The sequence below is a fragment of the Centroberyx gerrardi genome, chromosome 9 (assembly GCF_048128805.1).
Source record: "Centroberyx gerrardi isolate f3 chromosome 9, fCenGer3.hap1.cur.20231027, whole genome shotgun sequence".
Lineage (NCBI taxonomy): Eukaryota > Metazoa > Chordata > Actinopteri > Beryciformes > Berycidae > Centroberyx > Centroberyx gerrardi.
The window spans coordinates 18897013-18922538 of record NC_136005.1 but is presented as its reverse complement, the minus strand read 5'-3'; the positions used below and the strand labels follow the sequence as shown (position 1 = coordinate 18922538).

At 42.9% G+C, this 25526-nt stretch overlaps 1 protein-coding gene across 1 annotated transcript; it reads left to right on the top strand.

Moving 5' to 3' along the window:
- Positions 1-742: 742 nt before the first annotated feature.
- Positions 743-25283, top strand: sned1 (sushi, nidogen and EGF-like domains 1). The gene is made up of 32 exons (XM_071926195.2): positions 743-961; positions 6579-6866; positions 7322-7462; positions 7642-7804; positions 7908-8033; positions 8371-8484; positions 9376-9489; positions 10094-10207; positions 10645-10692; positions 10780-10887; positions 12323-12415; positions 12600-12731; positions 13049-13168; positions 13490-13606; positions 13969-14112; positions 14591-14764; positions 15000-15113; positions 15235-15348; positions 15478-15591; positions 15748-15864; positions 16007-16294; positions 16463-16646; positions 16892-17004; positions 17457-17735; positions 18058-18199; positions 18346-18428; positions 20285-20383; positions 20787-20903; positions 23979-24066; positions 24226-24305; positions 24408-24431; positions 24612-25283. The coding sequence occupies exons 1-32, from the start codon at positions 743-745 to the stop codon at positions 24653-24655; spliced, it is 4215 nt and encodes a 1404-aa protein (XP_071782296.2). The 3' UTR covers positions 24656-25283.
- The last annotated feature ends 243 nt before the right edge of the window (positions 25284-25526 follow it).

The following is a 25526-nucleotide window of genomic DNA, read 5'->3' as shown; positions in this document are numbered from 1 at the left end:
TCACCATACTTACAGTGTTGCATTTTCACAACAGTGCACATGCATGTCTTCTGACTGTGTAACATGCCCTGCTATGCCTAGGTAACTGTACATAGTAAGAGTTTCGGGGAGAGGGGAAAGCCTTGTTAGAGTTTCTTTAAAGCAGCCCTTTGATTATCATAGATCCGCCCAGTGGTTATCCAGTTACCAGCCTCTTTTCAGCCATTGGCTGGAAAGGACTAATTATGCAAGGTAGTGAATCCCTGTGGGGGAGGTGGGGCCAGAACTGAAAGAACTCCTTTGGCAGGCAGAATAGAGCTTTTATTGAGGATATTTCTAAGCTGACCATCAGGGACCAAATCGCTGGATTGTTTAAAAAAAAAAAAAAAAAAAAATCTCAGCCGAATCACTCTGCTCCCCCTCTTTCACTCCTTCCCTCATTTCATTTCTGTGAGACGGAGTGTAGCTCATGCAGCACCCAGCAGCAAGCAGAATGCAAGGAATCTACAGTATTCCCCTGTCTCAGACAAGAAGCCCAGCTCACTACTAAAGGGCAGGAGAGGAAAAGAGGCAGAGCAAGAGACTCAGACAGAAGTGGATTCAGAGAGCTGTGGCTGCGGTTGAGAGGTGGAAAGTACGGTCTTGTCCTGTTCTGCTCTGCTCCGCTCTGCTCTGCTCTGCTCTGCTCTGCTGCCTCAGGTGTGCGCTCCTCCCTCCCCTCCGCGGTGCCTGCTGTCAGCTCCATCCCTGGGTGGCTGAGGCCATGGTGTTGGTGCTGCGAGCCCTGCTGCCCTGCTTCTGCACCCTGCTCTCCCTGGACCTGCTGCCTGGGGTGGAACCTGCTGTCCCCCTGGAGGACTTCTACCCCTTTGGCCAGGACGAGGGGGACTCCCAGACCATCGCTCAGGACGACGGAGGCTCCGGGCTGGTGGAGATCTCGGTTGCTTTCCCCTTCTTTGGTGACAGCCACACAGGACTCTATGTAAGTAAAGAGAATGTGCTCATTCACATGTGACCAGGTGCTTCAATTACTGTTGTTATTGGTGTCTGTCTGTCTGTGTGTGCATGTGCTTGGCAGTTGGCAATCAAAACTGACATGGTGTGGATTGTATAAGAACCTCAGTACGATGAACTTTTGCACACAGTCAGCTATTACAATACAGTATCCTCTGAGAGTGTGTGTGTGTCTGTGTGCACAGGCTCTTGTGTGTAACCTCAGTTGTAGAATATCAAGTTTTCCCCCGTGGCTGGAATCATAATCCTCCTCGACATTCTCTTCACTTTACATCTGCTCTCCTCGCACTTTGAGGGCTCTCATGTGCACAGAGGGAGAGTGAGAGAGAAACTATTAGCCGAACAGTGGTAAGCCCTGTTCTAGCGCGTCTACAAAGAGCTGTAAAAGGAAATGACAGTTTGTGTTCTTACTGTTGTAGCGGAGCATCTGTGAGCAGTTCTGTTTCGGAGCGGGGGAAAATATGTGCGCTGGAGAGGGAAAGAGCGCTCATGGGAGGAAGCTGAATGGTTTGACAGGGATTTTCGCGCACCACAGTGAAACACACTTTGATCTGCCTTTGTCATGTATGGGGTTCAGTTCCAGCACATGGAAAGGCAGAACTCCTTTAAATCAACACCACCTGTTGTGGTTATGCATCCGCATTCGCTCTCTGAATCCCCCTGTCCCCTCCTCACTCTGAGCCCCGCCTCCCTTCTGCCTGTCCAAGCCGTGGCAGGGGAGGCTGAGATACCATGGCAACAATGGGCAAGGTCGAAGGTCACCTTTCTAATCTAAGCATCTATGCCAAGCGAGAGTGAGGTCAGTCTCCTAATGCAGTGGTATCGCGCGCTCAGACACATTCACACATAGTGCGCACAGTGACACATACACAGACATGCAATTGCTGCACATTAAAAATCACTGTGTCGCTCTGACAACTTATAAACTCAGTAGTCTTGAGCTACTGTGTATCACAACTACTGGCACAAACAGGAACACCTTTGTGTGTCTTGTTAGTAGTTCTGAGTTTTGCAGTGAATCCCAGTGCATCGGTTATCCTATAATAATGCTGATACACAATCGTGAAACTAGGCAAGATACGACAAGTTACAGGCTGCTCGGTCCTTCACATTCTAAAATGTGCTGTGTAAGTTGTGATGTGATATGCTGTAGTTGGACTGTAATTCTGTAGTCACCCAAGGCATAACAGATTGTGGCAGGCACTTGAAATTACAGTCACGCTCATTTTAAATGCTTCACCTGAATCCATTAAACATCTGCTGTAAACCATACAAGCCACATGGTGATCTCTGCCACCAGAGAGCTGCTTAGAACAGGTAGTATTTCAGTGAGTACTGAGGGGCAAATTCATATGAATAGTTTCTCCCAGGAGTTCATTCCAAGCCTTTGGGCCACTGCCACATGGAAGCTGTAGAACCAAACAGATTTTAGATGGTTCTTGGATCCTGTCTTACGGTATTATCATAACTGATTCTGGTTAGCAATCCATGTGCTTTAAAGTGTTTCCTTGAAGCCCCTCACTGCAGCTCCTGCTGAACCCTTAACTGTCTCCCCTCCTGTAGCAAGTCTTTAATACACTGACATCTTCTTATTTTTAGCAGTTGTGCTTAACAAATCCAAATCTTTTTTTGGTAACAGTGGATTTAAGGACTGCCACAGCTATGCAAGACTTGGTGACAGCATGGTCTCTAATGTCCCATCAGAAAACCCTGAAATCCCTTTACAAACCCGGGCTTCCTCCCCCTGGCTGCTGCTCCAGTCCCACTCCTACCTCCTGGTAACCAGACTGTCCCTTTGTTATGGTTTGTGTCTGGGAGTTTTCACATGTTGCTGGGATCTCTCCTCCTCCTTCTCCTCCTCCGGGTCCCCCTCCTCCCATGCCTCAGATAACATGGCAGGGGTCTTCCCCCTGGAACTGTCCAGCTGCTTTATCTGAGAGATGACCAATCACTTTAACACAACACAGATGTATCTGCAAAGTGTCTTAGGGGCTTCCAAACAATGCAATTCACGGATTAACTAATCTTACGGATGGCCAGTGTAAAGAACATGAAGGAGGACAACCAAGGTCAGAGAGGAAAGAACACAAGTTTAAAAGCAGATGTGAGAGTAGATGGTTATGATCAAAGGCATTTATTGGAGATGGATAAACTCTCATTGGCAGTGGAGAGGTTCAAGCTTTCTAAGGCTAGTAGCATGCATAATGTTTACATGGTGTAACATATAATTTATCCAGTAGACTTTATGAATTAATGTTGCACTTGCCTGTGATTGGAAATCAGCTACTAAAGAAACCCAAATAGGTTTGGAGAGGATCCTGCCAAGGCCATACTATAACTGCACTCCTCACAGATTGCACATCTGCTAATGCTCATCTGCTCATCTGCTCTTCTGAAGAACTTCAACACTTGGAGTTTGCGCAATTTCACTCACTCAGTTTCACTCACCACTATGTATGGCCCAATGAAGTGTACACTATTTGAGCTTTATTCATTGTACTCTGTGTGTGTGTATGTGTGTGTGTGTGTGTGTGTGCCTCTACCTATACCTCTGTGGATATGCATTTAGTTGAATGAGAGATGTTAGAATCAATCTGTGCACCATGGAAAAAGTCTGAAAAAATCTTAGTTAAGTCTTAAAATAAGAGAAGGCCTTAAAACATATTAAAATGTCTCAAATACAGCGCTACACATGCAATGTTTGTTTTGTTTTTTCTTTCACCATTCAATGATATGTCTCTTTGTGCTGCATGTCCACTCAGATTAATACACAACCCCTTTTTCTTATAGTGCCCATTTATGCCCGTTTCAGAGCTTTCATTAGCTGTGTTCAGTTGGAAATAGGCTGGTTTTGCCAACTTTGTTTCTTTATTTTGGTTTTTAAATTGCTCTTAAATTCAATCCCAGGTAGCATTAAAACTGTCTTAAAAGTCTTAAATTTGTCTTTTTGAAATCTGCAGGCCCTAATAGGAGTATTTGGTGATTTTAAACTGTGATTGGATAAATTTCTACTGAATAAATGTTTCCTTTATTAAACAAAGACAGCCATGTAATATAAAAGTTGTTCTAGAGTCACACCACGCTGTTCCAGAAATGATTTTAATGCCTTGGCTAACCTCTGTGGAGATGCAAGTGAGCTGGGGTTGAGGGTTCCAGGCCAACAGACCAAAGACACTTCCCTTGGTCTCATCTAATAATTGGACAAGGTGACTGTGAAACCTCCTTTTTGACAAGGAAAGGCTAATGTTTTCCTGAGCTGATCCTCGGGCACCTTTTTCATTTAGGGGTTTGCTTTGGCTTGACTTTTCCCAGATGAAAGTTTATTTTAGTCCATAAATTACTTGGCTCTAAAGAAAACCACCCAAGAAAAACCCTGGATATATCCGGCAAAGAATTCCCAAAAAATAACAAGGGTGTTGTAGAGTGAAGTGGCACCATTGAGAGTAAAAGAGAGAGGGAGAAGGAGAGAGAGGGAGGGAGAAGGAGAGAGAGAGAGAGAGAGAGAGAGAGAGAGAGAGAGAGAGTAAGAGAGAGAGAGAGAGAGACAGAGATGTTTCTTACTAAGTTGATTGATAGTACCTCTCCCTTGTGATTCTGACCTTGGTCATATTACAGCATAACACAAGGCAGCTCTGAACCTGCTCACTCTCACTCTCATTAGAAGAAAAGTATGTGATCAAAAGGATAAAGCGCCAAGTTCAGTCATACAGGAATCATTTTAAATCCCTCTCAGGTCATGTCCATGTCAAAATAGTCCCATATTTAAAAAGATTCCTCAACCAGGAAGAAATAGACTTGTTTAAACAGTTCCAGATGCTACCAGAGATTGGATTAGGCGACTAAACATATTCCGGTATTGGAGTATAAACTCTATTTAGTGTTCAGCATGATTTCCTACACTAATTTTGCTGTAAGATGGGTGACTTCCAGACCGCTGCCACCACAGGTCTCTCATTAGCGGGCGTGTGGGTGTGGGAAGTTTGTACTTTATGTTCATCCTCCCCTCTTCCATTCATCCAGGCCTGTGCCCTCTCTTGTTTTGCTCATGGTATCAGATGGCGCTCTGGCTGACCCCCGGGCCCTGCCCCTGCAGACGGCCGTCTCTTTCCCCACATCGGCCACGTTCTCACCACATCACGCTGATGCAGAGGGGAAGACTGTGGTCGGGCAATTAACTGAGCCCCCGCGCCGGGCCAAACAAAACTTCCTCTGCTGTTTTTACAGCGAAGTCCTCCAAATTATGGTTTTCATACATGCAGGGAGCAAAGCCTTAACCGTCTGACGTTGCTTTGTCACTGTCACATGCCACTGGCCCCGATTGCGGAAAGGCAAAGTTCACTGCAGCGATTAGCAGAAACAGGATAGGTGCCGCGGCGGGCAGAATCTGCACTTGCTGATAATAAGCAGAAATGGTGCATGAATGAAGGCCTTTCACGTGGATTCAGCCCTTCAGGCCAGACAAGTTTCCTCTCCGCTCAGGTTTAGCAGTGTGTTTCTCAGGATGTTCACAGGTTAGTTCAGTGGTTGGTCTAACATGAACTGACATCTCTGATATAAGACCTCTCTCCGTACATTCAGATTACTAAATGTCACTTCAGAAACTATCAATCAAATTACCAACATCAGCAATTGTGTAGAGTCCCTCCCAATCTTCCAGTGTGAACTGAGAATCCGTCTCCTCTAGAAACATTTCACATCCCCCTCTCTCCTGCCTTTCTCTTTCCCCTAAATTACCTCCACCTCTCCCATACCTTCCTGCTCCATTTACACCTGATCTTGCTCCTGTCTTGTTGGAAAAATCTTTTCCATTTTCTGCAGGCTGCCTTTCATTACCTAGCACCTCTCTATCACACATGAACATTGTAGCAACACAGGAATATTTGTCACATTTCTTGTCTGGATGCTGTGGCTTTGAGTCTTGCAATCCTTACTATTGTTTGCTTGTAATACAATCTGTAATACAATCTTGGAATTGTTGCTTATTGTTGCACTCACTGTAACTGCTCTGGATAAGAGCATCAACTAAATGCCTAAAATGTATAAACACCTATAATCTACCTTTTGTATTTGAACAGTAATCTTTTAGGACTTCAACATGTCCCGTAGCTGCAGTGCTGACTATGCATTTCTCACAGAGGAGATATGTGGGCAAGAGGAGGATGGGTTCATTCACTTGGTTACTTTGCTGTTGGCAGATATCTGAGGATTTAAAAACCGTGAATGTCCTTCCTGGTATGATGACTTGGCAGGTGTGTGAGCAGTGGAAACCAGGTTTTCTCAGCTGCTGTCATTTCACAGAATAAATCTAGCGTCTGTTTGCTACATGGGAAGTGCAAACATCCGTTATGGGACCCTTGCCCCCATGCTGCTGTTTGCCCCATAAGGTCAGAATACCTCCGTCTGTCCACCTTCGCCTCTCCTCAGCTCTTCCACTCCAGCCCAGACTAAACCTACCGTTTCATAGCAATAGAGAGTGGCTTGGGTAGAATGGATTTCCAATGCTAACAAATTAAGCTTATCCCAAGAGTGAGATATTGAGACTGACTGTACAAATTTAACCTCACTCCCAACTATCTCCTCCTCAGGTAAACAACAATGGCCTCGTGTCTTTCCTGAGGGAGGTGTCTCAGTTCACACCCGTAGCTTTTCCAATTGCCGGGGACCGAAGGGTGGTGGCACCGTTCTGGGCAGATGTGGACAACCGTCGGGCAGGGAAAGTCTTCTACAGGGAGAGTAAGAATCCCTCCATCCTAAAGAGGGCCACCGATGACGTCAGGATGTACTTTTCCGAATTCCCCGACTTCACTGCAACATGGATCCTCATCTCTACATGGCACCAAGTTACTTTCTTTGGAGGCAACTCCCTCACGCCGGTATAAACTCACATGTTACATTATAGTTCTGCTATTACCATGTAACTACTACAGCTGTGAAATAGCTGCAAAATACTAATTATTCAGTACGGTTTTGATTGATGGCTAGGCCTAAGATAATCTCAAAGTCTCAGGCTTTGAAGTACACAAGGGAAAGCTTCTTTGACTGTAGAGTTACCATCCTAATGGCATCTGTGATCACAAGAAGCAGTAAAAGTCTTAGCATTGACTACATTCATGAATAAAGAAAAAAATGCTATCCTGGGATAGCCTATTGTGGAATTTCTTGCATTTTGCCCCAACAACCATAGGCCTACAGGAGACTACTGTGTCTAAAGCCTAAGACTGAGATGGTGCAGTCTGTACTATTAGTATTCTGTCAGATACATGCATTGTCATCAATTGTCATGGAAGTTAGCAGTGGTTTGCCTGAAGCCTGTTTCCTTCGTATGCAGGTGAACACTTTCCAAGTGGTGCTCATCACAGATGGAGAGCTTTCCTTCACTATATTCCAGTACAATAACATCACCTGGACCACAGGCATGCATGCCAGCAGTGGAGGAGACCTGGCTGGGCTGGGTGGGATTGCAGCGCAGGTAAGATCACATAGTTATCTACTTCAGCACTTGTGTGACAGTCAAATGCATAATTACAGTGTGCACAAATGTACAATGTGCGACCTGCTTCCCATGAATATATGAACAAATTTGACCATGTGTCTAAACTGTAACTCAGTGATCTTTTGTGATGTCTGCCTCTTTTACTCTCTTCCCAGGCAGGTTTCAATGCTGGCGATGGCAAGCGCTATTTCAACATCCCCGGCTCTCGCACGGATGATGTGGTGGATGTGGAGGGAACGACCAACGTGGGCTATCCTGGCAGATGGGTCTTCCGTATAGACAATGCACAGGTGGAAGTGGGGGGCTGCAATGACTCAGGTGAGACCTGATTCTAAGAGAACGGTTATTCAAATGCTTTTCTAGTCTCGATACTGTTGCCTCTAAGCTTCCTGTTACAACACACACTGTCCCCTGTCTGCAGCCTCAGTGTGCCCGCACCTGCGACCGTGTCTGAATGGAGGTCAGTGCATCGATGACTGTATTACAGGCAACCCCTCCTTCACTTGCTCCTGCTTGGCGGGCTTCACTGGTCGAACGTGCCAGATCGGTGAGTTATGGTTGACACCACTTCCTGCTCTGTTTGGCTTGACACACTGTGCGCTCTGAATCAATCCGCCCTGGCCACCCACCTGAGATCGGCCAGGAAAAATAGTGTCAGCTTGTAAAAGTTGGATTTCACCTGACTTGCCAAGGGACAACCTGATAGGATATTTCCTTTAGTCACATCAGCTTGTAACACCGGTATCAGGTTCTTGCCAATTTTTGGCATTCTCCTTGGACTTTACCTTCCGTACCAACCTTCTGTCTTAGCCAGATGTTTTTTCTACTGTTTCTACTTAAAAGCAAACATACTACTTCCTTTGTATTTCTTCCTGTCTCCATAGATGTAAATGAGTGTGCCTCATATCCGTGCCAGAATGGAGGCACCTGTAAAGACCAGATTAATAGTTTCATCTGTCAGTGTCCACCTGGATACACTGGGACTCTGTGTGAAACAGGTACCACAGACACTTTGATACATCCAACCACCTTTTTGCCTCAAAGCTAAATCCTGCATACGTATCCATGCTGTTTATCATTACATTTTTCATTACTTCCTTCTAGTATATTCTCTGTAGAATTATTTATGTGGAAATTGCTCAAGAATTTGAATAAAAAAAATCATGTTGACAAATATTTAGATTTTTTTCCAGGTGTAAGGGTGATTGAACACTAGAAAAAGAAAAGCAACATAGAGATCATTTTAAAAAACAAAAACATGGTGTGCTAAATTGGACCTTCTCACAGTCATAAACCCTCACTATAGTACAAACAGAATTTTTGACAAAGTCAGAAATTATTTTTTAAAACTCAGCAAATTCCATGACCAAGCAAAAACAAGCAGTTAATGAGGCTTAATCTGGGCTTAATGGCCCAAAGTCAAAATAATCAAAACTCAGCCTACATAACATAAACATAAACCATTTAAGTTGGTTTACAGTTGATTTAATTTTCTGAATTTTTTTTTGTTTGATCATAGGAATCCACATGAACACGTTTCTTTTTTTGTCCATTATTCATTAGGAATTCCTCTCTGCCAATTTTGTTCTCCTACCTACTGCACGTACTAAATGAGCCCTATACCTGGAAAAAAAACTCTGATGAATACAAGTATTTTTGCCTCATTAAGCAGTTTCCACAAAAAGCATTTTAGAATGTCTTGGTCCGGCCTTTCTGTGTCTGTTCCCACAGTCCAGCCTGTGGAGATGTATCAAACCTCCTCTAATACCTTTCACAGCCAGCAGCACATACTTGCAGAGTGAGGGGAGCGGTGTGGCGGATATATTAATCAGCTGAGTAAATATTCCACGAGTGTGTCTGTCTCTCTGTGTGTTTGTGTGTTGTTGCAGACATTGACGAGTGCAAAGACAGACCCTGCCTCAACGGCGCGCTGTGTGTACAAGGTGTTGGAAGTTTCACCTGTGTGTGTGAGCCGGGTTACACTGGTGTCCTGTGTGAGACAGGTGAGCGGGGTTTCTCAGGGTCTCGGGGAAAGTGGGCATCCCTCTCCGGAGGAAATATTTTCTGCTGCTTTCTACATCAAACTCAGTCTTTTGGCAGATGTCTCTGTCCATAGAGAGTTTCCCAGTCAACCTGGACAAATGGGTCCAAGTCGAGGATATGGTTGAATTGATTTGCAAACTGCTTTTTTCCTATGGTTACAAAGTATAGCGATGAACCGCACTGAGAAAGTTCACTGAATTCAAGTCAGTCTCCAAGAAGACCTTTCCTAATATAGCATTCAAAGCCCCTCTTGTGATTGATTGTTGATGAAACTTGAACCCTTTGGGGAATTAAATTATTGGGCCCTGCACAGTTCATGAATCCTTGTTTCTACATGAGACCGGATTACTCTTAATACCAGACACCTGGTCATTGAAACTCTATGCCTGCAGAAGGGAAGTTCAGTGCTCTTAATCCAGCTCAGTGTCTTAAACAACAACTTCTTGCTTTTCCATGTGAAGATGGGAAGGTCTCAATGTGAAATTGAATCTAGATTGGATATATTTCTTTATCTGGATAGCTCCACTGATGCTTGATTTGACTGTGTTTTTATGGATCCCGCAGACATAAATGAATGTGAATCCCAGCCCTGTCTGAATGGAGGAGAATGCATCGATCAGGTGACCAACTTCACCTGCATCTGTCCCGCTGCCTTCACTGGAACGCACTGTGAGACAGGTGACCTCATCAACTTGGTTGAATTCTGCCAGAGGAAGTAAAGGAGCATGTTCGGAAAAATGGTTCTTGATAGAAAATGTTTACATAGCCTGTAAGTCCTACTTTCTCCTCTCTGTTTGGCTTCCTGTAATATAACATTTGTCCAACTGGAACAAGCACAAAGGGAAACCTAACTTACCTCTCTGAGAGTGAAATGAGTGTTTGTGGCTGAGAACTGTGGCTAAGTGACCTGGTATATTGGTTGAAAGGTTTTGTGGCATCTCCGGTGTTCAGAGCCTCAGCATTAATGTGGTTCTTAATGGTTTGCCAGAACTAAAGCTTGGGATGGCTTCCCTTCATTTTATGACTGTGGTATATGCAAGTTTCTTGTAACTATCTATCAAATAAAGCATCGATCTAAGTCTCACATAAGACACTTTCTTGTCTTCCTCTCTCAGAGTTGGTGGTGCTCCAGGTGAATTCAACTCAAGCAGAAAATCAAACAGGTAAAAGCAAGTACAAGTACAGTTAAAGCCCTGCCAGACTTTTTCGAAAGGGTTTTTTTTTTTTATTTCATGCTTTTCCATCTACAGTATTCTGTGAAGGAGAAGACTGCAAGAAGCACCAGATTTGTGAATACACCAGCCCTGGAATCTACAATTGTACATGCAGTCCAGGCTACTATGGCGACAAATGTGAAGGTAATGCACCCGGCCAGCTAACTCTTACTGCAGGCAGTTGGACAGGTAGAGAGCAGACTGGGGTATTTGAAGAGGAGCTGTGCTATCCCACAGGAATTTGGACCTCTGCCCTGGAAGAGGCTGCTGTGATGATGGATTATTGTAATTATCAAAACTGACACGGCCTCGCCCAGTTTACTACAGGAACCTGGGAACAGCAGTCGCTTGATGTTGTGAATAATTGTTTTATAGCACATTTTATTAGTTTACCAACAAGAGGAAGTGCTTTGTCTAGACTTAAAAAGGCCCCTTTATGAGTCAAAGCTGGTCTTTGGTATTCAGGTCATTTCTTCAGACAGAGCTGTTGAAATATGCATGCTCCGACACCGCCACTTGCTTCTCTGGAAGTTGGCCATGGCACTACACTATAGCACTGCTTTAAAGCACAGCTGCTGCTTGCATAACCACAGGGCAATTTGTTCACAAAATATGTACAGTGCTATTATCCTCGCCTAATGCTTCATACCTTCCTTTGAGAAATGCATCTGATATTTTGTATTGTAATTTATGTCTATGACTGTCATATTATGTGTGTTTTAGGAAATAAGAAGTGTGTTTTTTAAACCCGAGGTTAGGCTCCCATGAGAGATTAGTTTCATCCACCGAGACTAGCTTTTGCAAGTTTTTTTTCTTGCACCGAAAGCTCTTTAATAGTATTTGAGCTATTGCAAATGCATGCTACTTCTCACCCTTGAGCTGAAATAACTATCAGTGCTTATATAGGCTCTCTTAAATCTCCCAAATACTTTCCTGCCTGGCTCACTTGGAAGGCACAGTGGAAAAAGGAGCATGATCCTCCAAGGAAGAGAAAGTAGTGGGACTCAGGAGCGCCTAATCAGGCTCTCAGATCAAAGGCCCAGGCCGCACAGGTGGCCAATGAAAGTGGCTCTAGCAAATTAACAATCCATTAATTGCCCTGAGGGCCATACATTTTGGTCACAAAATATGCTCCATATCATCAGAAAAATAATACCCTCCACCGAGCTCCCGGGACTTCAAAGGGAAGCCGTTTAGCAGTGATACGGCCACTTCCTTTGATCCACTGCTGCAATTAGGAAGGAGAGGAAAATAAAAACATTCTTACAATTTGTACTGAGCGGATGTGCAGCGTGCTGACTGGCAATCGTCTGGTCCTGTGAACTTTGTGGGAAAAGATGTGGGAAAGAGAAATGACAGTGAATCAATACAGAGTTTACAGTACAGCAGATGAAAGAAACTCAACATACGGAACACATGTTGACCATTTATACCTTCTGCTATGTTTACACTTTGGCCAATACTAAAAAATTAGCATAATTGAACTGCTTGCTTTCAAGTAGCCCAAGCAACCTTTCTAGCTTTGAGTTCTCTCTTTGTCTCCCTCTCTCTCTCTGTCTCTTACTCTCTGTGTCTGCAGAGGAATGTCTTTGCCAGAACGGAGGTGTCTGTGTGGACATCAATGGGACCTGTGAATGCCCCACAGGCTACACAGGACTCTACTGTCAGTTTGGTGGGTATGATATTCTGCACAGCCACAGAAGAAAGTACAATCCTACTTGTCTCATCACTTGTCTCACAAGAGCTTTGATGTAGACAATCATGAATGTTAAAAGCCTTCAGAATTTGGGTCTTTGGTAAGTTCACAGATGCTTCTGGAGAGAATTTGACTGAGTTTCACCATCTCATCCTCTCAGAAGTAACCCAGACACCGTGCAGTAACAACAGGCCGTGCCCCGATGGAGGACCTTGTTTGGAATATGGAGGGACCTACCTATGTACCTGCCAGACCGGTGGAGAGCTAGACCGTAAGGACTTCTACCACTATGGTAAGAGCCTGAGGCACCGACCCAACAACTGGGTACTTCGCAGTTATGTGTGCACTGCATGAGCAGCTGGTTACTATAGTGACAAACAAAATTATAAAAATTATATGGACACATTTACAGGTTACATTTACTGTGCGGAGAGAAATTTAAAAATGATTTATGTTGTTGAATGCTCATGAAGGATTTGTTTCAGCTCCATCACACAATAACAAATGATCTATATTTTCTGATGGTTGGATCAGGCACACATGCTTAAATAAAATTTAGGAGGTTTCCCAGTGCAATGGAACACAGTCAAGTCTCGGTGTGTTTTTCAGTACAGCCCCGATCGGTCTGTGACTCCTCTCCGTGTCTGAATGGGGGCTACTGCTATGAGCGGGACGGAGGCTACACCTGCGAATGCAAATATGGATACTGGGGGAAGCACTGTGAGAAAGGTAGCATACTTGAGGAATAACTGCACATCCATTCATATTCTGAAGTATCTTTGTCAAAACATCCCTCTGACTTTTGGGTCCAACCCCAAACTACAGATTTAATTCACCATGAAACATGCCATTACAGTTAATGTTGTATGAAACATGACAATGCTGAAAGACTTATGACTATTACTTTTACTTATGACTGAGTTATGAACTATCTCACTGAGTTATGTTATGCTGTAAGATTTTTCTCTGGAACAAATGTTTTGTGTGTTCTGCGATGAAAACTAGAACGGTCTCCACTTCAAGGATTCCCCTCTCCCTGTCTTTTTCCAGTTAGACTCAATACCTGTGCCTCCGGTCCCTGCCGCAACGGAGGCTCCTGTAAGGAAGAGGCGGGGAGCTACCGATGTGTGTGTCCATACAGGTTCACAGGGAAACACTGTGAAGTGGGTTAGTGCCGCCCTCACCTACCCCACCCTCTGCTGGGGAACACAGCACTTCAAAGCAATGAGCCTTTTCATCTTTGGGATTTATTTTCTCAAACTCTCTCCTGTAGTAATATTGTGCAACTGCTGCTGGCACAATAATGGAGAGCACTAGAGAACCTCTGAGTAACTGCAATTTTATAGTAATGAAGTTAAAACAACCCTTTGGTTTAATTTAGAATAATTTTCTTTTGATATCATCTTTTTTGTGTTTCATTAGAGTGGGCAGCCTTTTACACACAACGCACAAACTTTCTCATTCAATGCAAATGCACACATAAAGAAACACATGCAATCTAACGTTCATTGTGGCTGTTTTTTTCCCAGGGAAGCCAGACCCCTGTGCCTCCAGCCCCTGTCTGAATGGGGGAACCTGTTTTCACTACATAGGGAAGTATAAATGTGAGTGCACTGAGGCCTTCAGTGGCAGGCACTGTGAGACAAGCAGGAGCTCAGCACATTCTTCAGCAGGTGAGCAGACCATATGTCACTCCACAATAATGTGCAGATCACACTCCAATGGTTTTGATTTCATGCCAAAAATAGATTAGCACAAGCAGGAGATATCTTGAGCAGCTAAGTGTGGAGATACTGGCTTTCCTATGGTTCTGAGAGATGAGATAATCCTTAACTAGCTGTGTTGCTGCACTCCAGGCCCACATTTACAGATATAGAATGGCCAGATTCACATGGACTATCTAAAGTAAGACCTGATAAAACCTGGTGATTCATGTCTGCACACTCTACATGGACAAAAAAAGCGAAACGTGGATGGAATACATCTCTGTTGCCATGAGTCTGTGTTGTACTGCAGGATAGGTCACAGACCACTTTTGGGCCTCAGTCATGTGTATGTGAGGTTGTCTTAGTGTGTGGCCATGCAGACTTCTATCATTACCACAGTGTAAAATTACTGCTATGTAAAATTGTTTGTGTTACTTCCTTCCAGAGCTGGGCTGTGGGCCACCACCTCAGGTGAAGCACGCTGAGGTCCAGTTCTCCTCTACAGCGCCAGGCTCCATGGCACTTTATGTTTGCCACTCAGGCTTCACGCCTGTGCCCAGAGCCACCCAGAGCATCTGCGGCATTCAGGGAGACTGGAGCCAGCCACCCGTCTGCGAGGGTCCGTAACACACTCCACATGGACTACAGTCATAAAACACAACAGCACCGCTCAGAGTTAAAAACAAATGGAGTCTTTTGATGATCCTATGAGTCCTAGTGTGCAGGATTACACTTACAGTTTATCCTGCTGAAATGTTCTGGGTTGATGTAGGTCTTGATGTATGCCATAAAGCAGAGCTAGATGTAGTGTGTTTACTCATCTATTGTAAACTATATGTTTTACATCATTGCAGAGATCAATGAGTGCCTATCCCAGCCTTGCCTTAATGGGGGTTCATGTCGGGACCGGGTAGCATCCTACCTGTGTGAGTGTGATGACGGCTTCAGTGGAAACCGCTGTCAGACAGGTACAATAAACCTCAAACTCTATCATCTGCATGTAACCAATGCATGCCACATTGACTGAAGAAATTCTGTGCGCTCGCATACATTTTTGCACATCCACATGTGTGTTTTATCTTCCTTAAGACATAGATGAATGCCTGTCGGAACCCTGCAAGCATGGGGGAACATGTGAGGACCAGCCCGGCTCCTACTTGTGTCACTGCCTCCAAGGCTTCAAAGGCCAGAACTGTGAATTAGGTACAGCATTCATTCAGTCTGTTACATTGCTGTCAACTTCATAGCCTGAAATGAAAATACATGAAACATATACATTTTACAGGCCAGTAATCCAATTCTGCCTTTGTGTTTCTGAATGCCTGTGTGCAGAGCAGGACGGGTGCGAGTCCAACCCCTGTTTAAACGGAGGTGTGTGTCGGGGTTACAGACGGAATTATATGTGTGTGTGCAAAGAAGGTTTCTTTGGGGACCAGTGCCAGATGTGTAAGTGGATTTGCCTCCCAAGTCTGTTATTTTGATGATAAAGTCTAATTCACACAGAGCATTCATACACTGCAGACTGCCAAGACATGAACCATATTGTGCTGACTGTAGCATTGCAGTACACTATAGTAACTGCTTGTCTTTGTCACCCCCAAGTGGAGAATCCCTGTGTACTGCAACCTTGTGGAAACCGTGGCCTCTGCAGGAGTGACAGGAGAGGGAACTACAACTGTGTTTGTAGAATAGGACACACAGGCAAAGACTGCGAGAAAGGTCAGTAAGAGTCACATTCCTCCGCATTACCAAACTGATATCCATGACCACATCACATCAGTGTCCAGCTCATATACTCTAAAGGCAACTTTTTAATTTTTTGATGTATGGATTAGACATGTAAGGTTGCCACTGTTCCCAGACCTGTTGCCTCCGTCTGGTCTCCATGTGCTGCGTGTGGAGGAGAACGAGGTGGAGCTGCGCTGGGACGAGCCTGACCCCTCCCACAGCCTGGTCAGTGGCTTCGCTGTCACCTTCGCCCCCCTGGGCCGGGGCAATCGCAAAACAGACTTCCTGGACAGACAGCAGTCCACCCACGTGCTGCGCGGCCTGGTGCCAGGCCTGCTGTACAACATCTCCACCTTCTCCGTCAAACGCAACACCAACAGTAACGACATCAGCCAGCCCGCCATCGCACTAATACGCACCAGTGAGTGCACTCTTTAATGCAGTGATAGTAATAAAGGTGGAAATGTGTATTATAATGCAATGCTCCTGAACAGTCATTAGAAAATGATGATGATAATAGTGTGTGTGTATGTATGTATGCATGCATGCTTGTGTGCATTTACAACTGTACATGTGTGTTTGTGAGCAGGGCCACGGCGGGTGGAGCAGCTGCAGGTGGCGAACGTGTCTTCCTCTCAGGTTTGGCTGCGTTGGCTGGTTCAGGCAGCTCGTCACGCAGCAGTCAGCCAGGTGCGCGTGTCTCTAACGCCCGCAGACGGGAGTGGCGCTCGCACTGCCTTGCTCAACACGAGCACCACCGAGTACGCCTTCAGGTCAGGCTCCGCGCTTTGCCTCGAAAGTTACCCAGAAGTTCCCTTTACAGATTTGCAGCATCATCTGTGTCCACTAGATGATGCTGTTGAAGCGCTGCACTTGGAATGGCTGTGGTTCATGCTCTGATGTACATCTTTCAACCACTAGAGGCCACAATTGCGTCACTCTTTGGGATGTGATCAGGCATTAAGCTTGGTTACTTTCTTAATGTTGCAATTTTTGTGTACCTATTTCTTTTCCCCAGTTCATTACTCCCTGGTCAGATGTACACAGTGGATGTGTTGACTCAAAGTGGAATCAGACCGGATGAGTTTCCCTCCACCAGCCACTCAGCTGGACCACTGCAAGTCTGGACAAGTAGGTTTACACTTCATCAATCAGCAATCCATTCAACCATTATAACATTTAAGTACCTACAAAAACACTGAAAGTATGGCTGCCTGATTATAATAGATTAGGTGCATAATTGGTTGATAGGGTCTTAGCTACTAAGACATTTTTAGTTCATCCATCATTTTTTGATGGAAAATTACAAAGAACATCTCTACACATCACTGCAGTATTTATATGTATTAGATGTAAAGGATTAATTTCACCTTTTCATTGCATTCATTTATAGGAGACAGTAAAATGCAGTTATCATTTATCAATTAAATGGCTACTCCTTTAATCAACACAATTTTGTGGCTGCTAGTCAACTAATAATTTATTTAGTCAGTGACAGCTGTAACTAAAGACAGTTAAAGCAAAGAGAATACTTTTCATGCCATCAGTACAATCTGTGACCATGTACTGTGTATTTCCCTCAGGGCCTCTGCCCCCACAGAACCTGTCCCTGTCACATGTGACCACCAACTCAGCCCTGATCACCTGGAACCGCCACCCCAGAAACGTCCCAGATGGCTTTGTGGTCAACGTGACCCGAGGGTTGAACACCAGGAGTCGCTTCCTACCCAACGGGAAGTTAGGATCATACACCCTCCGTGAACTGACCCCAGGACAGCACTACTATCTGGCTCTCACAGCCGTCAAGAACACGGGACAGGAACAGATCCACAGCATACCTCAACACTTAGCCTTCACTACCTGTGAGTGCTTGTACTTGAGAATCTAATTTTGTCATAAGCCCTACATTTACATTAACATGTGCCATTAGGTGGACACAGCATATACCAGTACCATGATTGCACAACGACATGAGTGGTTGCAGTTGGAATCATCCCTAACCATGGCAATGTTAGTGCCACATCCCACCTGTTTAGCTATATAGGACCACAGAACAAGAATTTATAGCATTTGTGGGATGTGACAGAAATGAATCACTATGAATCTGGCTTCACTGTTGATACTTTCACATGATTCTGAATAAATGATTTTGAAAAGATTCTGCACACGTTTGCTTTCACCCAGTGCCAATGGAGGCCCGCTGGGGGAGGAGAGAGAGGCCACCAGTGACGGGACAGGGGACTCAAGTCAGTCGCACACTTGCCCCATCTCAACCTCAGGACCTGGGAGGCACAGCAGAAACGGAGAACTCTGAGGAACTGCCCAGGTACCAGTAGGGTGTTGATGATTATTAAATCACATTATATCACAGTATCATAGAAAATGTATGATAAGAGTTTTGTGTCCTCTGCGTCTAAAGGTGGTGATTCAGCTTGCAATGCTAACCAGATAGTTTTGTTTCCTATGTTGCAGATACACAGAACTTATTGACGGAAGGGGAAAGATAACAGCTCAGTTCACTCACATGCCCAGAAAAGCCATACGACATCGTGCTAGTAAGTACAAGCAGAAGCAACCATGTGATAAACATTTAGGGGAAAGTAGGTATAACACTTTTTGGCACTTAAAACAGAGGTTGACCTACATACAGTATGTTAGTAAACTAAGACGGAGCCATACGAATTAGAATTTAATTTTAAATGCTAGTTATTTTCAATGAGTGATTTAATGGGGTTTAATGATTGTCTGTATTAAATCAGTGACACTATTACAGTTTCTGATACATTTCTTATGTCAGATATTTCACTCCCAAAAAAAGTCATTTTAACATGTTAATATTTTCCATTACCTATCCAATGATGTCATTTCCTTGACTTCCAAGGACAGGCAAGATGACTTTCACAAGCTATAAAAACATATTGTGATTAGTTGGGTTAATATAACAAATCTGCAACAGCTGGGAAGCTGACAGCTGAGAAACTGGGTTTGCAAATGCTTTACCATGTTAAATTGAACCCACTCACCGATCTTTTGCATCAAAATATAGTCCTGTACAATGATAATTAGTTCATATGTTTGTCAAACCCTGATAAGATATTAAGTAGGATGAATTCAGCATAAATAGGACACTTATTGCATGTCTATGACATCTGTCAACCTCTATCCAACATGCTAGCCCAACACATTGATACAGTTCTGATTTGCTCAAGATGTTGCCTAAACAAAAAAGAAGGATCTATGTTGTTATCATATTCCCAGGAGGCATGACACATCCATTTGTTTACAGTGTGCCCAAAGCCAAATTTCATTCAGCATTTGGCAAAGTGGGACAGCCGTTTATACAAAGTGGGACGCCATAATTATTACCAAATCCTAACTGAATAACCTCTTTTCTCATGGGGAACCCCTCTTGGCAAGACTCTTGCCCGTGTTTGTGTTTTTTTGTCTTATTTTCTTCATCGATGAAAGGCTTCCTCCCTTCCTCTTGACGCTCCTCTGAAATGTTGATGTTGGGACGTTCTGTGTCCTGGCTAGGAATCTTAGCTTCTCCCTGCCTCCACTTCTTTAAGCCCTTCTGTCACTCCCTTCATTCTGGCCTCACTTCATTTGTTTAGCTTTCTCTTTTCTTTCCCTGCGATCCCTCTCTCACACCAGACAGCCATTGTATTGCATATAGTGTAAGCCAATGAAATGCACAGAATCTAATAGCCTAAAGTAGCCTAAAGTTACAACAACCACTGGTTTAAAGAAAATCATATGTGAGGACTCGAGTAGAATCAATTTACATTCGCTCATCTTGATATAGATGGGCTAAAGGTTTAGAACCTGATTTAACTACAAGAACTATACTAGAGCCTTGACTAGCTGAAGTACCGGTGGTCCCCTAATGTGAACTGGATTTCATTCTCCCATTGCAAAACCTTATTGTCCCACTTTATCTAAAACATGTTGTCCCACTTTATATAGCTTGCTCTGATATAGAGAGACAACTAAAGAAATACTGACTTTCAAAATCCAAACAACATATTGACTATTTTTTTTGATGCTCAAGTAAATATTTTCCACTAAATTTGGCCCAGTTCAGTATTTATAGCCTTAACATCAAAACACAAAAAAGTTATGTCACAGATCTTACGTTGTGCTTTGGAGGATGAGCTTACGTTCTGAGATTTGCTCCACCCCCCTTGACGATGTTACAGCAGTGCTGACATGTGATTTTGATAATACGGTTTGATTGCATTGAGTTAGTATCAGTAATGTTGATTTTCATTTTTGCAATTCGAGAAATATATATAAAACTTAAAGGTGTCCTACTTCATATGACATCCCACCTTTGCTGAACTTATTTACAATCTCTCATTTACTTTGCATTTTTACATTGATTCATAACAGGAAATGATTTGCCTTGCAGAACCTGATCCACCAGTTAGGTTAGAGAGGATGGAAGAAACAACAAACAAAATCAGCCTTGCACTCGAGATTCAAGAGGAAGGCTTAAGAACAAAACCTGGTAGGTGTTTTCTGTGTCGGACCGTGTTTTTTTCACTTTGCAGTTTTCACCAATAGATGGCACATCTGCCCATGTAAATGATCCCAGCTGGAAACAGAGCATTATTTACACTCTGGCTGAATTTGATTTGCCACACAGAAGTGAGATTAATGTCCTGTTGGCCACTCCATGGAAAGAGCCTACTTATTAGTCTGCCTCTAGATGTAATGGAGTATCATTCATGCCCAAAGAGGATACTAACCCTGAGAGAGAACACAGTGAAAAAAAGGAAGTGGTGTAAGAGAAATAGAACTAGAGGCTATCAACACAGGGAATCAGCTGTAGATAATGCAGAGTAGTGTGGCTGAAACTTGAGACCCATAGTTGTGTACTGAGGATCCTGATGGCAGCTGTTGTCTTTCAGAGTTGCCCCGGGACTGCCGCAGTCTGCCCTGCCAGAACGGGGGTACGTGTGTGAAGGGAAGTGACTCCTTCATCTGCGACTGCGCAACTGGGTTCAAGGGCAGACAGTGTGAACTGTGTAAGTTCATGTCGTCACTCACTACACCACACACACTGTATACATGGGGCGTGTTCAGTAAAGTAGGTCACTTTTTGGAAAATGCTGAGTTACTGTGTTATTTTAATAAATATTCACTCCTACGATTGCTTTTGTGAAATGGAACAAGCCTTCAATAAATATTCATGAGGCTTTTTAGGGGAAATTGATTCTTCACGCTATACATGACTTTTGGATCAAAAGCAGTAACATAACTATTTCTGACAAAACTTCACAGACCCTCAAAAACATCTAAACAGTACAACTGTTTTTTTTTAAAACAGTTTTTTTAAATAAACAATCAACCAGGTTTCAGTCAACTATCAGTGTATTGAACAAGTTTAATACACCTTTAATGTCAAGTTTGAAAAAGCGAAAAATTAAAAGATATGAATATGAAGTAAGTAATTTGGGTTTTTGAAAAGAACTAAAAAGAATTACTCTTATTTTTGAAATAGACATGTAACCGACTGTGTATCGAACTAATGAATTAATTCATTTTTGAATGTTTAATCCACTTAAACTCCTGTTGGGTTTAAAATAGGGTAAAACGTCAAAATTAAGAACTTATTTAAGTTTTTAAACATGTCTTTTTCTTACTAACAATAATGGCTTGCATCACAAGTGTTGTCAATATGTCAATAACTAATTTTCAAACAAACTTCACATTGTAGGCTACAACATTGCATTGTGGAAGCTACTGCAAGAGCCTATGAATCTAAAAGCATTGAACTGCCTGGCAGCATTCATGCCCACTGCACTAGGTGTATGGCTGCTTCTTCAAAGAAAGATGTCCGCTCACCAGCTAACTGGTTTCTCCCTTCATGAAATTCTATCATTTGGATGTCATAAATTTGAGTGCTGCATTTGCGGTCCTATCTGTGAGGTCTCAAGGGTTGTAACTCTGCTTTCTCCTAATGCAACAGGGGCATCTCAGGGAGTGAATTGATATTCCCCATAAGATTTGCGTTTCATCACGTAAACTGACTGAAAGGGAACATTAAGCTATGTATAGAAGTCTGGTTCCTTAAAAGCAGGGAACAAGTTGCAATGACAGTGGATCCCCCTGACATCCCCGGGGGGGCTTGGTGAAGCTCAAGGCCTAACTAAAGGAAAAAATGCATGTAAGTCACATAAGTGGGAAAAGGCCAATAAGTGCTTATTGATCTCATGGGCATGGCTGTGGAGCAGTGTAGAGCTTGGATGCAGTGTCTGTGAAGGCACAAAACGGCGTATGATTTGAACTGCACTGTTTGCCTTCTTTCAAGGAACGAGCGTTATATACAGAACCTAATGTTTCTTTTGAATCCCCCGAGGCCCTGTGCGGATTAAGGTGCATAAAGAAGGATATTGCAGCATGCATGGGACAGCAGTGTACTGTATGCGGACAATATCCCTCTTTATTCTGATTTCACTCTGGTTCAGCACCAGTTTTGCAGAGAGTTTGGCGGGAATGTGCCCATACTTCTTCTCTTGGATTAAGGTGTACGCCATGAAATCTGCATAACCTGTGTTGTATTTTATTAACCTGTGTCTTTCCTGTGTCACTTAGGAAAATCTTCAGCTCAAAATTTTCTCAGGGCTCATTCTGCTTTTGGCTGAAAAAACCTGGAACTCAAAAAGCAAAAAAGTCAAAATAACACTCCAGCATAATTTGAATAGGCACTCTTGAAAGGTTTATTGAGATTGATAACTAGAATGGTTCATATATAATAATAACAACAATAATAAGAACAAATGTCATCAATTTTTCATATTATGCTCAGTAAAGTAAGTAGGTTTCTGTCTTCACAAGAGAAAAATGCCTTATTCCTATAGATAAATTTAATCCCAAGAATCTCAAGTTCTTACTTATCCCCTCCATATGCTTGTCATCAGTCCAAACGCCCAAATATTTGTATAATGGGATTCCCCCCCCCGTTAAAACTGTTTAATGTACTAAGATATAAGGTTGTGACTCGATCTCAAGCCTTCAGCTGGTTTTATATGTTTCATCTGTGACAGGCTGTTAAACTGGAGAACACCAATGTCCTGGAGGTGGAATTGGAGCATAAAGCTGTATCACCTGTGCAGAAACTGAATTCATCTTTTTTTTTCAATTAAACTACAAATATTATGTATAAAAAGGGAAGAACAACTGACTGAATTTTGAATTGAAACCATTTACTAATGTTTGTTGACATCAACCATTGGGAGAGGCCTACATTACTTTTTATTGAGTCATATGGAAAGCAGCCAGTAGGAATGTATTATCTACAGTATCCAATGCCTCATTGAAGTTAATGAATATGGCAACATGTTTACTTTTTATTAAAGTAACTTATTATAGCTGTGCCCTGGCTTGGAACCAGACTGATTAATTCTACGTGTACAATAGAATTAATAATTAAAAAGCTTACCCTCTGAGCATTAATAACATGTAATGGCTCGGCAGGAACGTTTTGATATAGATAATCAATAGTGTCCCCTCCGTTATGGAAGATAATGAGCCACTTCCACAGCCTGACCAAGACTTTTTGACACCAAAATATCTCACTCTGTAGGAGAATTACAGTTTTGTATCAGTGATATTTCAGAAGTTTTACTACAAAGAAAGCCCATCAAGACATCCAGATACTTTAAAACATGTTGTGAAGCTCCCAGATCTCATGAAAAACAAAAGAAAACATATCTGCAGACAGAGGTTACTGCACAGAACTGTGGCATTTACATTCCATAACCCCCACTCCATCCCAAACACACACACACGCACACGCACACACACACACACACACCCACACAGTCAAAACGTCAATATGATTTTCTACTAATCATTAGATGTTGATGAAGCTGTGTGCTTTAAGAGACACTGGACATGCCCTTGCCCCTCTTGAGTACATGTCTTCACCTAAACATCCAGCGTCAGATTGTTTAAACATTCCTTTCCTGAAACCATCCATCAGGCCGAGAGAAGGGCCAAGTCCCGTCCCACATGTCTCCTAAAACCATCCAACAGATTTTCCTTGCTGACAATACTTAAAACATTCATACTTGATGTTGTGTGACCTCTGTTTGCAGTGTGCCAGCGAGTGCCACACCCATGTACCCGTCTCTACTCTGAAACAAAGAGTGTGCCTGTCTGGGAGGGCGGAGTGTGCCATTACCTGTAAGTCTTATAAGGCAGGGATCTGCGGTTCTTGTCTCGCATGCTTATACTCATCATGACAGATGCACTGTTTAAAACTTTAGCATCTCAAAGCTGACGTAATGCAGACTGTGTGTAACCCCAGGGATCAAGTCGTTAAGCGTGTTTTGCTCTCCGCAGGTACAAAAGGACTTATAAAGTGCAGCAGGATGTTTGTTATCGAGAGATTTGTGAACCGGTGCTTCCCAAGAAAAATCAGAGTAAGTTTGTGTAGCTCTGTGGGAACTGTGATGAAGTCATTCTTCGCAAATAAACCAAGACAATTCTTTTCACACGGTGATATTAACTTTCTTAACAGTCAGAAGAACAAACAGACAGCAATAAAGGTTTGTTTTCTTTAACACACAATCAGCATAATGATAAAAATCAGTCGTTTTTCCGGTGAAATTTTCCTCATCAGAGTTACACTGATTCCAGTCACTGATTCCAGCACTGCTAACATACTGTATGGGATCACAAGATTTTCCTCGATTATCCTAAAATGAGTCTCTTCTCCCTCTTTCCAGAGCACTCGGATACTGATGAAAGGACTGTCATCGCTGCCATGTGAAAACCTCGTAACTTCAATTTTGGTGTTTTTTAATTTACTTGAAATGAAAGCTGATTATGGTCATTTATGTGCTGAGAAAACATTCAGAACCCACTATAAAATTTCAAAAATGGATTGTCATCAATCTGAAAATGAGGTTGCAGTTATTAATTCCTAAAAGCTGACTTTCTGAAGATACGGTGTTTGTAGCTGCAAGCTTCATGAAAGGACTTCCATCAAACAAATGAAACACGGACTCAACTCATCTATGGGATGGTGCAGACATTACTGATTTTCACACAAAATTAATGCTAAGCAGTCCAGTGCAGTGTGTCCTGCATCAAAGACCTTATATACCTCATATCCATGTCCATGCTGACACATTAGGAGAGGTTTTTATTTGTGATTCAATTGCAGCTTTGTCCCTCAGGGAAATTAGTGTAGACTGACCCAAGTCCCAATCTTTTTCTTCCACCATCACCATGCTCTCCTCACAAAGAAGATAGGAAAATGTATATTTTCACCACATCCCATAAATTCATCTGTTCATCAGAGCAAGTAGTCTGACAATGGTTCACAGTATTTTCTGTGTAAAATATCATTCTCTCTTAGCAGGCATCACTGCTCGCTACTGTGTAAATAGTGTTTATAGGCCGTTTTGTAGGTGAATATTTTAATAATAAAAATGTTAAAATGTTTTGTTTTTTCTGATGTCTTTTTGGGGTTGGGGAAGCAAATGAGTGACATCATTATATCCGAAGTTTGACAATATTGATTTTTGATGAGTTTTTCATGACACATTTATGCATAATAAGCTGCTAAAATGTTTTCACTTGAGCAAATTAATTGCTTTAAGATACTATTAACACACACCAGACATGGTTAAACATTT